Source organism: Ctenocephalides felis, unplaced genomic scaffold (genome assembly GCF_003426905.1).
Source record: "Ctenocephalides felis isolate EL2017-DRISC unplaced genomic scaffold, ASM342690v1 CF-g0.4_SCAFFOLD_00845, whole genome shotgun sequence".
Taxonomy (NCBI): Eukaryota; Metazoa; Arthropoda; class Insecta; order Siphonaptera; family Pulicidae; genus Ctenocephalides; species Ctenocephalides felis.
Window position 1 is genome coordinate 18,800,798 of NW_020536999.1, and position 17,941 is coordinate 18,818,738.

General features: G+C 30.8%; 1 protein-coding gene across 2 annotated transcripts in view; it reads left to right on the forward strand.

Moving 5' to 3' along the window:
* Positions 1-17,941, forward strand: part of LOC113363907 (kalirin) — a gene marked incomplete at its 3' end in the record, with an annotated part of 377,607 nt that overhangs the window by 323,433 nt on the left and 36,233 nt on the right. The window contains 2 exon segments of one of the 2 annotated variants that reach the window (XM_026606389.1): positions 8,610-9,018; positions 14,248-14,536. Coding sequence (XP_026462174.1) covers positions 8,842-9,018; positions 14,248-14,536 — 466 coding nt within the window. 2 annotated transcript variants of the gene reach the window in all.

Consider the following 17,941-nt stretch of genomic DNA (forward strand, 5'->3'; position numbering starts at 1 on the left):
TATTTAGAACTGTTTCAAAATAAAACACAGCTCCATTATATGCTGCGCTTATTTCAGTGTACCGGCAGGTATTACCTTTTAGCAATTGCTATAAACATTTCGAATTTAGTGTAATAATGTCTTCTCTTTCATTTGTATAAACAATTCATTATCTCAAATTAACCCTTATCTTTTGAAACAACAACATCTCTGAATTTTTGCTTACTTGTTTGCATTCTGACTAGCTTCGATCACTACCCACTTTTGGGGATGTTGAATTTACATCCAGGGTTTGTTGTCTTTTTCCATTCGTATGTTTACATATACAAATTTATATGGCTATATATATATTATATACATATACATATATATATATATATATATACATATGCATAAAATTTCATCCTAATTTACATATTATTCTGTCTTCATATATCCTGAAAATTAGTTTGATGCTGCTTCAACCGACATGTTAACGATTAATCTTATACATCGAGAAACAAATTATAGCTTGAGTGAATTATTTTTGCATTTTGATTGGATTTCATAAAAAACGTTATTCGTTCTTCTTGTAGCAAATAAATCACGTCGAGAAATAGCAAAAACTGCTGCAAATAGAGTTTTCTGTTTTTTTATACCGATGGGTGTATTATTTATGAGTTAAAAGTGCGATGGATAAGAGAGATAGGGGCTCGGGGGGGTGGGTGTAAAATGGTCCAACATCATTATCTCCAAAATATTTGAAGGGTAGAATTTTTAAATGACACTATTTTAAAGTAGAAGGCTAAAAGTTTGTAACCAGTCATCACTTTGATTCTTACGATGTCGCTATCAGGAGATAAACCGAAATGTATCGATATCCATTCCAAAAGTTGTTTATGTGGCGGTTTTTCTGTTTTTGAGTTCTTGTATTTAGTTTATGAAAAATGATTATCATTTATAGATATACGCATCGTATACGTAATTAATTCTTTTGTGAGATGTTTGTTATTTTTAAGTTCAAATGACAACACATAGTCACGAAGTTTGTAATTCATTTAAGATAGTAATACTGAAAGTAAAATGGATCTTTGTGCCCTACTCCATCACTGGTCCTAGTGTAAGTTTATTAAGATTAGAGTGATTGAACCAATGATTTTTATGGTTGATGATAACTATTTAGTTGAAACGGCAAATTATAGGCTTGATAAAATACGTGTATTTTTGCTGTTGATTTGAACGTATCTTGATAGTTTGGGGTATAAAACACTCCTAGTTTATTTTTGTGAATAAAAAAAGTTGCAGATTATAGATCCCAAATATAATCTCAAGTGAAAATCGCCTCTCATGGGTATAATCATAAAAATGTCAACTTCTTAATGTTAATACATTGATATAGTTAATTATTATTGTAATTAATAGTTATAAGTCACAACTGGATTGGACAACTACTGGGTTGCTATCCATTCAAAGAGCCATATAATAACGTTGAAACAATTACTGAATGTCCTAGTATGACACATTTAGTCCTAGTATCATAAAAAATGAACTTCATTAATTTTTTCTATAAAACATGGAGTAAAGACTGATATATTGGCAGTGTGCATCATAAAGTCCACAAAAAAAACACTCTTTACAATCGACACAAACTCTTCCATGTTATACACGACGACCAAATAAATAAATTTAATGCTTATTTTACAACTATAAAACGTATTTGATCTACCCCTTTACCTAACAAAGACGACAATTGCCGAAAAACGAGACAAACTAATCTCCAGGGGGCAGCCCTTACACCCAACACCCGGTCTTTTGCATGTATAAACCTCCCCGCCTGCGCGGTAGATTTCGTGTCGCTCCATCGCTCCAGAGCGCGGAACGCAGGCGTGCCTTTGCCCCGAATGCCGCTTCGAGTGGCCGCAGCAGTCACCGGCGCGTACCATGCCAAAGCGCACGTAGCGGCCGCTAACCGCCGACTGACACCGCTACCGAGTCTGGCGAACGCCGCGCGGCATGCGAGAAACGAAAGCGCGGTCCAACGGCCGCGTGTCACCGATGAGAAACGCGTGCGATCGCGTTAAAAGAAAAATAGAGAGAAATAACGAGGAATTAAATTGGTTTAAAAAAATTGTGGCGTGTTTTTAATCGCGTAATAAATCGCGAAATAAATGAAACAAGTGAATGGGTTTATTTGTTTAGTGAGAATGCATTTTGGAATTTTTAGCGGTACTGAGAAAATATTTTTGATTATTATATTGAAGTTTGATATATAATTGAGTTCATATATATATTATATATATATATATTATATATATATCTTGTGTGTGTATGTATTTAAATTATTTAATCCTATATTTACATATGTATAACTTGCTGTACATCAAATTCAAAAAGCAACATTTTTTTAGGCTCTTTTTACCACATATAATTTTTTGTCATCATCAGGTCATATTGAAGATTGGATATTCATAATATTTTAGTTGTGACTATGCTTAAAAGGCATTAAGGTCCCAGAACTCAACGTCAAGCCGAAAAGGGCTTCTTAGGTTTTAGGTTTTTATTTTTCTACTCGATTTTTTATTCATTATGAAACTGTCTAGAATTTTATTACTTCAAAATCTTGATTAAATACTATCCTCAAAATTGCCAACACATATTTTATTTATATTTTTTTTAAATTGACTCTCCAAGTTGACCAATTTTGAAAATTTTAATTATATATTTATAGTTCAACAAAAAGTTTTAATTCTGAAAATAGGGAAAAATGTGTTAATATTTTTGACTGTGGTCCTCGAAATTCACGATTACGGATCAAAAGCTTAAATGAGCAAAATTAATTAAAATTAACCACAATAACCGAATGATTGGTCACAAATTCACCAAAGCTTTAGGTTGCACTTAAAAGCTCATAGTTTTCAAAATGTTTTTTTTTTTATATTTTCCAAGACCGTTATGATCAATACTACGTTGAGTTCTGGGACACCTTGTATAATTACAAAATGCATTGTGACATATATTATATATGGAATATAATGAAAATATATAATAAAATAATATTGACAATTTCTCACTTTTGTTTAACATGTTAGTACTAATCATGTTAAAAAGTGATATCTAATTTTCTATATGCATGGCTGATGACAAAATTGAATGTCGAAACGTATTTATGAAAATTAAGTTATCTATAATTATCTACGTACACATTTACTTTAACTGATTGATTCTTATGAAAATTATATCTAAATTTTGATAAATATTTTCATTCTTGACGTTTTGCCCGAAAACGGAGTCTCAAATGTAAGAATACTGCAAGTTTAAATATTCCGATTCTTGATAATAGTTCACTTTTATGCATTTTTCTTCTCAGACTTGTTCTCAAGTTTGATGATCAATGCACCTTGATTTTCAATTGCCTATGTTTCTTTTACTCGCCGTTCAAATGCATTATTCTGCATCCTAGAACTTCTTCTATTATATCTTTGATGATATAATGAAGAAGGCACTCTTTTTCTGATATGAGTCCGATCCAGTTTCATTTTCATTTGAAAATCATGTCTAGTGGTCTTTTTTCTTTCTCAAACTTTGCACTACTTCTTCATTTATTAGCTTTTCTGATCAATTTATCTTCCACATTCTTCTGAAGCACCACAACTCGAAACTCTCCAAGTAGTTTTGTCGGCCTTCTATATAAGTGGATATATATATATATTATATATATGTATATATATATATATATATATATATATATATATATATATATGTATATATATATATATATATATATATATATATGCATATCCCTCGTACGTTTACATAGACCAATCCATTATTATTTGTCCAAAGCCCTTGTATTGGATGTTTGGATTATAATTCTCGTGGATTATCTGCATGTTATGCAACGATGGTCTGACATGCCAAATATCTCATGTTCAATTATTAATGTACACATCGATTCCTTATTCTCATTGGTCATATTGATATCAAGCAGTAGTGATATAAGTTTTCACCTTAAAATATAGATCTAAAATATGATTTCAGGTGAAAACAGTCTTTAACGCAGATACCAGTAAATGATGATTTTATTTAACAAATAATTGTGTTACTTATATATTATTACTTATATATATATATATATATATATATATATATATATTATTATTTATTTATTTTCATGAATATTATTCCAACACTGGCAATTGTGCATATTATGATATCTCTTCTGATGTATTATTAATTCAAACGACTTCCAGGCGATATTTAACTAATTAAAAGCTTTCCAATTAAATTGAAACATTTATACTAAAACCATATATCTAAATGTTAATTGTCGATAAGGGATACTGAGAACGTACAATTTATATTGATGACCGGTTATTGGAAATTCAAATCGATTCCATTTATTACTGAACAATAATTTATCTGGTATTTCTAGGCAGTGGAATTATTTATGCCTTAATTGCTATTGAAAGGCACAATGTAAATAATGAAGCTAAGTAGATTTTTAATATTTGTAAATTTAATTAACTTGGTGAAGGAGAAATTTAATCTTATTTATTTCTTGTTGTCTTGTTATTTATTATTTTTATATTAATTTTAGGTCAGAACTATTTCTTGGTGTCCTGTTAGGATACTTGTCGTGATATTTCTAATAGTGTTGTGATAACTCTCATATATATATTTGTGTGTATGTGAGGTCTATACCTTGCAATTATTTACCTATATTTATTATCTTATCTCTTTTTAAAGATAACATTTCTATTTGTTTAGCTTTGTCGCTAAAAGTCGCATTGCGTAATCTAAATCGTCATAATGCAACCTTTTCATCAAACAAATTTAAGGCAAATATTTGAAAATAAATAACTTTTAATAAACATTTGGTGAGTTTTTTTCCATCGATATGCTGTGAAGGCTTTGAGTTGTAACCTAAGGTTACAGATTTGATTCACATCTTGGACTGTCTGATATCAAGCAGTAGTGATATCGGATTCTTCTTGAACATATAGTTGAAAATATATTTTTAAGTTAAAATAGCTCTTTCCCGGCATGGCTTATCAAATTATGAATTATCACTAAAGGATATATTCTAATAAGAAAACTCAATTAAATATAAGATTGCCTTCTATAATCAAGTTAAGAAGTATCATCGTTGAAAAATGTAGTTTAACACTAAACTTTGAACTTTCCCACAACATAACAGTTCAAAATCTAAAAATTTTCTCATTTTTCTCAATCATTGATGAAACTACTAAGATTTACTTATGTTTCTTATGTTTTTTAGTATTTTGTGGTCCGATGACTAATTGTTTCGTACCTCTGATTCAGATATTATATATCATATCATATCACTGATTTATTACTATATAGGTGTTTGTATTGCAAAACGTAAATTGCTTTCATCTATTTCGCAAAATTTTTAGAGTAAGATATATGTTTAGTGAACTCAAAATTTTACTTAATTAATATAATAAAGTGTTATGTGTTTTTGCATTGAATTTATAAGGGTGAATTATGAAAATTAATAATTAAACATTATTTTGGTGATATTGCAAATTGAATTTTGTGTAAACAATAATTGTATTGGAAAATGTACGTGTGGGTGTCAGTCACGGTAATTAGGGTATAAAACATATAAATTTGAAGTTAACAGTGAATGCGAATATTTAAATCTATTTATCCAAACTAGTAATAAACTAGCTGTAAGTGGAATTCTGTCTTGAGGCATTTATGGCATCGTGCCTTAAGGCAAATTGCTGGAACTTCCCGTACCGTAACGAAATGTTCGAGGAATACTGAATGTTTTCAAATAGATTATTATAAATATTGTAACATTGTGTAATATTTATAAGAATTATATAAACTGAATTGCAGAGTTGAAATTATTTGTAAAGTATATTAGAACTATAGTCAGAATTAAAAATAAAATCTGAAATATTTTCGATATACAAAAACTAAAAAAAAAAAAAAAAAAAAAAAAAAAAAAAAAAAAAAAAAAAAATGGAACAAAATTTTTTTTTTCCAAAATCAATTATTTTGTTAAGACAAGCAGAAAGTTCTTTGAATCAATCGAATCGGACGCTTAGTTCTCTCAAAAACTGCCTTTTTTTGTACATTTAGTTTTGTATCTCCGAAATGGCTGGGCCTGCCTTTGCGAAAAACTAATAACCCCTTCTCCCAATCATTACTAATTGAATGTTTTTTAGATCATTCAAATCGGATGCTCCGTTCACTCAAAAACTCGATTTCTATTTTCTGCACTCTTTGCTCCGTATCTCCGAAACGGCTGGACCTGCCTTCGCCAAAAACTAATCAGCTCTTTTCCCTATCAATAGGAATCGAATGTTTTTTAAACCATTCAAATCGGTTGATCCGTACGCCCGAAAACGTGGACGAAAATTTGTATCCATACATACATACACACACACACACACACACACACACACACACACACACACACACATCCATTTTTTCTGAAGTATGCCAAAACGTTCAGAAACCTTCAAAACGTCGAGAAATGTAAAAATTTTCAATTCCGATTTTCGGCCCATTACAATAACTTACCCTACGGGAAGTTAATATAGTGTTTAGTTGCTTATATTTTTATAACAATTTTAATTTATATAAAGGCAAACCTTACCATAAGTTTTATGCAGTATTTTAATTTAATAATAAGGAAACAAAAGAGCAAGCACCGGTTATAAATATGATTATATATATATATATATATATATATATATATATATATATATGAGTGTGTGTGTGTGTATTTTTGTGTGTAATTTATGTTCTCAAAATAGTTTGTCTGATTCATAACATTTCCTTAGAAAATTACAGTCTAGCCACAATTATTATCAAAATATGACTTGTTGCCTGATATTTTCAACATGTTTTCATCCATACGAAGATTATAATCATTTTGTAGGCTTGGAACAGATAACTTGCATTTTTTATGATTTTTATTACTTGATTACAGTTCAACACCTCCACGGTGATCTTATTTTTAATAACAGAACGCAACAGGTGCGTTTGCCTTCCTTGCACTTCAGAGCAGGTTTTTAGTATAATGAAATGTTTCAATTAAAATTTTGTACTGTATATATTTCAATCAGAAATAGTCCTATTTATCCAAGCCTAGTACATTGTTTTTTAATTTCCAGCTAACATGTCTAAAAATTTCTAACTATCTAACTAACACAGGTTAGCAGTGTATGTATGTTGAGTAAATCTAGATCTAAGAAACTTCAGTTAACGGTTTCATTCCTAATACTGATACAATTTTTAATTGCATTCAAACTTCTTTCTACTTTTGGTTTAATCACAGTAATATTCAACGATTTCCATGTGTCCTTTACCTTATCTCATATATCTTTATTAGGAGGAACAAATTGGTAGGAAAATACAAACGGTGAGCGATAACTGGCAGAATTATAAGCCATTCAATTCATAACAACGACTAATAAAGTACACGGTCGTGAAATTGCCAGCCATGGCAATTGCTCTAATTCGGTTAGATTGTCGACTCTTGGGAGGGAAATGGAAAATTTGCTTAGGAAAATATATGGGTGGAAAACGTACTCTGTGATTTTTTATAAAGTTTTATTATGTGCCGTTAAGTTGATGTAGTAGTTAATAAAAATGTAACTGATACGTAGATATCTCACAAACAGACCTATCGTAAATTAAAGTTTTAGTGCCATATGTCGAGGAAAATGCTTGAAAAAGTATTCAGATGATCAACGTTGTTTGTGTAGTTTTAAAGTTGATATAATATTTATAAAATAATTACTACTACTTGATTTATCCTTAGATAACAAATTATCCAGATTATCGTAAAAACTAGGCTTTGTGCCTTGTCGATTTTTAGGAATAATTTTCTTAGAAAAATAATTGGGCGCAAAACGTTTTTTGTGATTTTTATGTGACTCAAAGTTGATAATGGAATAAACTAATTAGTAGTAGATATTAAACCATTTCAGAATTATAATAACAATACTTCTTTATTTGTAGATACAGAATTTTAATGTTAGAGTTTTTCGGCTATAATATAAATTTCATCATTAGTTTGAATTTCTAATAAATTATTCCTTATTCTTCTATAATACTGTAATTGGTTAATTCCAAGTTATATTACATAGCATTCAAGCTATATTACATGTGAAAAGATATAAAATATTTATGTAATAGTTTCGACCAAGAGCGCAACTAGGTTAAAATCTTTCTAAAATAGGTCACAAAGTAACCCCGGGCTTTGCGATGCTGTGAAATCTAGATTATGTTATTTCAAAGAAAATGATAATTTTCAATATTTTTAATATTTTTATTTTTATGAGAATCAGCAAAACAGATTATTTTTCACTCATAAAAATTAAATTAGAGAATATTACTTTACAGTTCATATTCTAAAAAATCTTAGTTAGTAGATTAAAAATGAAATTGAGAGCGAACGGTCATTTAGACTCATATATGTTATATTCATATTCGGGATTATATATACTATACATATATATATATATATATATATATATATATATATATATATATATATATATATATATATATATATATTGTTTATTCAACTTATGTTTTGATTTTACATCAAAATTGTGTTAAATCCCGATTGTATTTCCACATGAATACAAATTACAGAAGCCAACTTTGTCGACGCAGTTAAATTATAATAGTTTAGCGCATCGTTGCATTTTCCATGAAAATCAAACTTTACTAATCTCGCTCAACTCAGTACCCGCCCTGACGAGCACCTAAATAAATTCATTAATCAAAATTTGCATTGTTAAAACTGGAACAACATAGTGGATAAAAATAAGTGTATAAACCAAAAGTGACGTGAGTGGAAAACAGAGCCGCATAAGGGGTTAAAAATAAATAATGAGTGCCGCTGGCGGCGCCAGTGGGCCCCAGAAGGCGAGGCGAAAAATATCTTTGCCATGGTTCAGACAAGGGTCGGTAAATCCGCCCCATCCGGCACTGTCCAGGCAGCATACCATAGACACTCCAGGGTCGTTCCATGCGAGGCTCTTGAGGAGGCAACCGAGCACACAATTGGTAAAAAATAGATGTTTTTAGAAAAAAAATAGAAGATTCCATGACGGAAAACATACCTACTGTAGTAATACAAAACATACTTTTGATTTTATTTATGTTTGAACAAAATTGTACTAAGAATAAGTCAACAACACTTGTCTTTCAGTATTAGGTACATTGCTTTTAAATTCCTGTAGGAGAAGTTTGTTTCCATGAAAAATCCGATTTGCCCAAAATTTCATGTTTTGTCGACGTTCCAAGTCATTCTGAATCGAATGAGACAAAATATGGAATAAGTATGTGTATGTGTGTGTGGATGGGTGGGTGAGCCGATTTTCAAACTTCCGTCTACGTTTTCTAGTAAACGACTAGATTTCAAAATTTAAAAAACATTTTATGTAACTTAATAAAGACTCGCGTTGATTTGTTTTGCACAATGATCGAGCAAGCCGTTTGTTTGTAATCGACAGAAAAGTAAAAAAAAATGCGTCTAGATTTTAGTCTACAGTCTACATTTTAGTCTGCAAATGATATTGGTTGGGAATCGCGTTGATTTGTTTTTTATTTTAGTATTTTAGTTTTTGGTAAATATCAGGCGGTCCGTATCTTCGTAATCAAATGTTGAAATTTTTTGTCGATTTTGATGAAACTTTGTATAACGTTAGATTTTGTAGTCTGAATTATTATACTAAAATATCATAGGCCAACGATAAGCAGTTGTATTGTAAAAATTCATCATAGTTTCAAATTTTCCCAGTGCTCAAGCGATTCTAATCAGAATCTATGCCGAAGCATGTATTTTCTGCATTCCGTTAATTCCAAATGTACAGATTAATTTATACTATTACAGTTATTATAAGAATGTTTAAAAAAGACATCAATTCAAGCGAAAATCTTATTTCAGAAATAACAGTTGATCATTTTAACTAAATAGCTAAATTTCACTTCTCATCGGAAAGTTCATGCAACTTTTTTCAAGGCAAAATGCCACCTTCTCCTAGTTTGATTTATCATGATACCAATTTGGTAATAAGTTATATTGCCCATTAGCTAATCGGACAGTTAACTAATAATAACATGTATTATATATATTATTTTTTTACGCGAAATTCTAATATTCTGCGAATCGCACCTTTATCAAAGTGCTCACTGTTGTGAATAAACTCTATGAAATCAGTCAGGCCCACCGATTCGCGGTGTTTTAACCCACGTTATTGGACATTTTTTCTTGTAAAAGCCTTTTAGAATTTAGATCAATCGGTTTTGCTATGTATTTATATCTAAATTTAGATCGCAATTTATTAGTTATTTATTAAAAAAACTAGTACCTACATGTGAAGTTATAGATTATCAAATAGTGAGTGGTATCTATAAAATGCAGCCAAAAAAGTCTAGAACATTTATTAAAAATAAATTTCCATCTATTTGATTTTTCCTGTTCAAAAGCGTGTTATCCCATTTTAAATTCAAAAACCTGCACAATTTATTCCAAATTACCTCCATTATTGCCAATTTGCGAACATCAAATATATGCTTTTAAATCATTCTCTCAATCAGTATAAATTTTCACGGGTTCCTGAATAATTTAAATGGACATTTTAACATGGCGCATTCTCTCTGGTCGATATGTAAACATTATTGTACAAACATTAGAGAAAAATATTAACCCGACCACAAAAACCAACTTTATATACATATAGACGGTCAAATTAAAAATCAATACTTCGGGATATCGGTGTTTACTAAGAGATGTAGTAAATTGACGGTTTATTTCTTTCTATTTTTGTCAAAAAATTACTGCTATTTATAAATGAATTATATATTATGATAATAATAATATTATCGGTTGTTCATATTATTTTAATTCAATTTTGGATTAGTAAGAATTAAGTATTTGTTATTTAATTCTAGAATATGGAGTAGCCAAATTATTTTATGTAATTTTACATATTTAATTTATTAGTTTTGCTACTGTGGGGAAATCAAGCAGGCTAGTCATGATTGTAAAAAAACAACTGGACTTGTCATTGTATATTTTGATATCAGTAATATTTTTTAATGAATAAATTTTATATATTTTTATATGTTGGGAGTTTATAATTTAATATGTTTTCATAACAATTACAACTTTATAGTTATATATATTATTATAGTATACTTTATAGCTAATATACATAGACAAATCAATTCTTTGGATTTGTGGATATACATACGTTTTATATACCTACAAGTAATTGGATACATAGTACTTTTTCAAAATAAAAAAAACAGCAAATAATAATTTAAACTTGAAATTATAATTATATGCTGAATGGACTGGAACTCGTTATTATTATACTTGTAATTCGTAATTATTTCTCTATGCTAAAATTTTTTGTTCTTGACAAAACTAAATGACAAAATTGTCTATTAACTAGCATAGACAAAAATGTTAACTAAATGACAAAGTTGTCTATTAACTAGCATAGACAAAATGTAACGAATATATATGAAACAAAAATTTTCAAATTTATGTTTGAAACAAAAATTGTTCTGGTCTTGAAGAAATCTCTTTCCCTGATTATATTTTTGTCTATGATTTCTGGCACACGGAGCAACCGATATGAATGATTTAAAAAACATTCGATTTCTATTGATGGGAAGACTGATTAGTTTCCAATGGTATGTCCAACCGTTTCCAAGATACGGGCAAAAAGTGCAGACAATGGCAATTTACTTTTATGAATTCTACTTGTGTTAACGAAGTGAAGAACTGATTTTTTTCAAAAGTAAAGATCTAATAAAAGAAGTTGAAAATAATATCATTTAGCGGTCCAAAATGATCATTAGATATATGTAAATCGTAGTATCAGATATATTTTATAGAGATTTTATTAACAAGTACAAATTTTGTTTACATTTCTCTTGGTGTATGTATCCATGTCTAAGGTGTAATACCCCTGTGTTATGTTATATGTGTACAACTCCAAAGAACGTTGTCAGTAGAAAAACATACATCGTTAAATTCGCGATCAAACAAGTGTAGGCCAATTTGAAACGATATTATCCAAGGCCTTGTTTGTGGTTCGTATAAAAACGCACAGAGAGGAAAAGCGAACTCTAAAAATATATTTTTCGCGAAGTTCAGGAAAAGTTATACACTGCTGGTTGTAAGTCTATTCTTAGATATGATTTTTTGCTTATATTACAACTAAATTATGGTAATGTAAGATAATTGGCTCTAATTCTGCAATCAAATGTATCAAGTATCTTGAGAAGGAAGGCGACATAACGTAAAATGTACGCGAAATCCCACATACATTGAGTTCTTTTATAATAAAACAACAGAGCAAGCTTTTCTTCTAAAAGTACCCATAAAATGCTTTAATATAATATATAGATGAATTGCAAGGAGGATCTCAGGTTTACTCCTTTAAGATTTAGATGAGTTTGAGTTTGCACAGTGATAGAGTTTATAAAAAAATTAATTCTTTTAAAATATTATAGGCGTATGAGAACTAGTAATTATAAAAAATTGATCAAAGTATAAAAACATAGAGTTTACATGCATGCAAATTTGCAAGATGCACACAGATGTGATATATCACGAGTATGTAGTTCAGTACTATCATTTCATGTCTAGCCCAATTTTCAGATTTTGCTGGATTTGCTATCCTAAACTATATAATTGTAGTAGATTTAGAACAAGTTAGATGTCTTTCCAAGATATCTGACAATGGTGCCCCAATTATGTATATTGAAGATTTTGTCTGACTACGAATATAATGTCAACTAATAGTCGCAGGGTCCTAAAAATTCGGTGGTAATTTAATAGACATCTGCCACAGCAAGTTGGTTTATTCCCAAAATTATATAGTAAAATCGCAACAGTTCATTTTGTTTGTCAGCTCAAATTAGCCATTTCCATATCACTGCAGATGCAATTTAGAATTTCGTCCTATTTTAGGCAAGTCAGCCACACTCTCTCTATTTCCTGGACCGCTCCTCTTATCGATCTTACTGGCACGCCGAGTGCGCTCGTGTTGGAACGCCGACAGATGTTCATTTCTTATTTTTCATGAAAAATGAGAAAATTCCTTGGTTTTTCCTCTAATGGTTCTTGCCAGCAGCACGTCGATTCCCTTAAAACTTCTCTAGATTTTTTTTCATGCCATAGTTCTTTTGTGGAACGTTTTTGCTTCGTGTCGCACTCAGCTTTTCACCACGTCGGGAAATAGTTTGGTTTTGATCGTAAGTCCATATATGTTGAGATCACATATAAAGATAGAGATATATGGAGCTTTAAGTACCAAACCTATAATCTTATATATATATATATATATATATATATATATATATATTTGTGTCTTGGTATATTTATAATTCAAACCACTTATCAAACTATCACAAATTCCAGATTATATTATACGCGATGTATAAATATTTTAAGTTTCATTTTTTGTATCAAGTTGAATTATGTTGGAATAATGCAGTCGGATTTATTATAAGCTCAAATGATTTTTACTATTTTTCTAGAAAAATATTTACAAAATCTAATATAGCAAGCCGAGCACTTTGGCGTGATGTATTAAGTGCCAGTTTCAATATTGCGCTAAAAGTTTTGATATAATCTTCTTATATCAAAGAGGAAATTGTTTGTTGCTTTATATAGTTTCTCTAGAAAGAAAGAATTTAATATTGATATAAGAAAACAATTTTCTTTCTAATAAAGAAGATATTTATGTTACTAAAATTTTTTTGATTATACAGTCATTTTGGTACTCGATTTTTTAAATATTGTACGATTGTGTTGTACCATTTAACAAATCTTTTAAAAAAAATTATGATGTTTTTTATGAAACTTGCCGACATACTTTGCATTGTTTTTTCAAAAACTAAAGTGCAACTCTCTATCGACCAATTTTGAAATTTCATAGTTCAAATAAAGGCACAATTCATGGTGTCATTATTTTTGAGTGTTTTAAATGTTATTTTCAAATACTGGTCCAGAGCTTAAATGAACAAAATCAATTAAAAAAACTACCACAATATCCGAGAAATTGTCACATTTTCACCAAAACTCTAGGTTGCACTTAAAAGCTCATAATTTTTAGAGTACGTGCAATATTTCTTTTTCATATTTTTTTGCATGATATTATCGTCTGGTTTCGGCTTGACGTTCACTTTTGGGACACCCTTTGTATATATATATATATATATATAAATTATATGATGGTATTATTATGATTAATTATCTCTTATCCTTTCCAGACAAGTGCGGTGGAAATGACATGGGTCATTGGCGACCACCACGCCGCTCCCGGAAGCGGCGAGTTGACGGTGCTCAAGGGGCAACAGGTGCAGGTCCTGGACGTCTCTTGTCCGACCAGACCAGACCACTGCCTGGTGCGTATGCCGACACAGGGCGTAGAGCGCGGAGGACCGGTTCCTGAAGGAATAGTGCCTCTGGCGGTTCTAAAACAACCGCCAATCACCACCGGAGGGCAGAAGAATACTTCGCCGGCAAGGAAACCGTTGGGAGTTTTGGACCAGGAACTAGGTTAGTGGATTGCCGATTATTTTTCATAAAAATATAAATTTGACCCACCTTAGTTGATTTAAAATTGCTTTTCCATTTGTTTCTTCTATTCTTAATAATCAGAATCGCTAAAAATGCGAAAAATATTTTTGCGAAAATAATGAAATCAGTAATTGGATCAATCAAGCTGAATTACTTGGATTTGGATTTTATGCCATTAATATACTGCATTGCATTATACACCTAAAAAACTGCTATCAAGCCATGTTGCAATTTATTCAAATAATTTAAAGATATAATAATATACATTTATATGAGTTTAAATATTACCGGCACTTAAACATTTCACACAGTGTCATAATCAAATGATTTATGATTTTCATATCTCTTTGTCCATGAAAACTAAATGAACATTGAACTTGGTTAAAAATTAGATCTAATAATATCACTGCATGTTCAAATATATTCTATTGGAAACTACGACATTAAATGTAGAGTGGTATATGTTATGAATGGTTTAAAGTTTAAACGATATAAACGGTTTTACATTTATGAGAATAATTCAATTCTAGGGAATGAATAAGTTTTTATAGTCAGCGGATTATTCTTGTATTTCTACGTTCAACTTTGAATAAGAACTTGGAATTGAAGATTGAAAGTGGTTAGGACATTAAATAGTTTATATATAAATATATATATATATATATATATATATATATATGTATATATATAGGTATATATATATGTATATATATATATATATATATATATACACTTTAGTGTATTTTTTCAAAGGAGGGCCTCTCAAATTTCAATTCATAGTTTATCTAAAAGTTTTAATTCTTGACTGTGATCGCAAAAATGTTGAACAAAATTAATGAAAAATTACCCACAATAAGCCATAAATGGTCACATTTTCACCGATGCTCTATTTTGGACCTTTTAGGCTCATAATTTCCAGACCACGTGGGACATTTTTTAATTTTTTTTATGACAATTACGATCAATACTATCACCTCATTTTGGCACGAATTTGAGTTCTGGGACACCCTGAACATATGTGTGTGTGCGTGTGTGGCTATTTCTATTGATAGTGTATAATAATTGCTTTGAGCATTAATTATATCTCGTTTTATCGAAACAAACCACTCCAATGAGATCTTTCCTCAATGAACCTACGCAAATATAAAATACAATATAACTCCTCGAAAGAAAGAAAATCGCGCGCTTTCCCTTCTATTGTCATCAGCATCACAACATCTGGCCGCTGTTTGAGAGAGATCCGTCTCGGATTTTCATCGCTTTTCCCGACCTATTCGTAAGTCGGGTTTTCGCCGATCAATATCTCCCGCCACTTTCCGTCCGACTTACCGCGTCGCTCCCGCATTTCTCCATCGATGACGTACGCGCTTTTCCGGGCAATCCAACGTCATCCTTTGCGCCAGTAGCCAGAATCTCTCTCTTTGACCTTGGGAAAATACTCTAGGCGCTTTCAGAGCCGGCGAGGAAACCCCCATTCATAGGATTGCCCCTGAAATGGTCCTTCGAGGGCTCTGGATGGAAATGGATAGCTTGTTGATGTTTCAACTTTTAAGGTGTCACGTAAAAATGATACCAATATTATTTCTTTAGACCTATTTAGTATTCTTAAACCCCTACGTTCGCGCTTTTGTGATTTTGTTCTATGTATCTTGGCTTTTAATTTCCTGTTTTCTTAAGGTAGAGCGGGGCTAGTTGAGCATAGGGGCAAGTTGAGCAATCGAAATATCTCGAAAACTATTCACCGTCCGTTTAGGCATTATATGGCGGAAAGATAGAGGTTTAGGAAAAATAAACATCCCGCGATCGCTAGTGGCCGCTGGACAAATGAGTGAGGGCTCACGGGCGTTTTGTTTATTTTGAGACCAAAAAGTAAAAAAGTAATTCATCACGAGTTTCGTCTGGTTTAGTCAAATGTTATTTATTTTTAATCAGGTGTAAATGATATTCTTCCATATAATTATAGTACTTTTAATATGCACAGAGATTCTGGGTATAATTCTCACGGTTTTTTTATAAACTCACTTTTATTTTGAATTCCGAGTTGGGGTTAGTTGAGCATAGTTGCTAAACTTGTTCTGTCACTAAGACAATTACCATTAACTTCCAGAAATTAATTATATTTTTTAAGATTTAAGCTAAGTCTATGAGTAATAATATAAAGAAACAATGATTTTAAACGAAAATACTGAATATAATGGTAAAATAACTCCTAAGATACGATATTGTTTCGTTGATTCTACTTTTCGTTAATTATTCAAAGCAAATTACTATAAGTTTTGTTTTCTCTGTCAATAAAGACTATAAATATAGAATTGGTTATTAAAAACTTATTTTATTTCATCACTAATCGACATTGAACTATGATTTCATTATACTTTCTTAGTGCTCAACTTGCCCCACCTATGGGGTACTTGAGCATACTTGACTTTTTGCATTTAAACACCTTTAGCTTTTAAATTTTACTTATTACCAAACAATAGTTTTAACACTTTTGTTAAGCGATTAACACAAATCCATTAAGCCGTATAGCAATTTATTGAGACATTTCGTTGAGGAGCTATACATCCGTTTAAGTAAAAATTTGCTCAACTAGCCTCGCTCTACCCTATGTAAATCGTCTTCTTTATTCGAGAGCTTCAAATCTTCTATTGGTCTTTAGTGCGCAGTCACTTTTTTCAATATAACGTATAAATGAGTATACCTAACAATTATATTCAGTGTCGTAAAGTAAATAAAAGAGCTCAAAACCAACGAAAGAATGTATTCTTATATTATATACATATCTCCTGATTGCGACGTCGTAAGAATTAAGGTGGTGAGCTCTATTTTTAAAATAAGTCTCTAAAATCTTCATACTTTGCTTATTTTTGAGAGGATTTTTGAACCTTTAAGGCCCTCTTTACCATATAAGTTTAGAAAGACCTTTCACATGGAATTTTTCCAAGCAACAAATATTTTTCACCACAATATATTTCCTCCGGCCTGTCCTCGCCAAAACCTTATCTCCCCCGGTCGCCGAAACAAAACCTACGCCAACACGCTTTTCCCGCCGCTCCCTACCGGCGCGAAACTTCTCGCCGGACGAGTGAAGAATGTGTGGAAAAACTCGAAAGGACATTAATCGGAGCGGCGGCAGCCGGGATGAAAAGCGGTGGACGGGAACGAGCCATATGCGATTGATGTTGAATGAATGAAAAAATATGAATGGATATATGTATGTAGATTTGTTGTACTACAGAAAAGTTGATCGTCATGTGAAATTTTATTGCAGCTTTCGCATTTGAAGTTTGTTTGGAGATTTTTTATTGTGAGATTTTTGTATTGGAACTGGAAAAAGTACTATTATTTACAGTATTTTATATAGTATAGTTCTTGTTAATATTT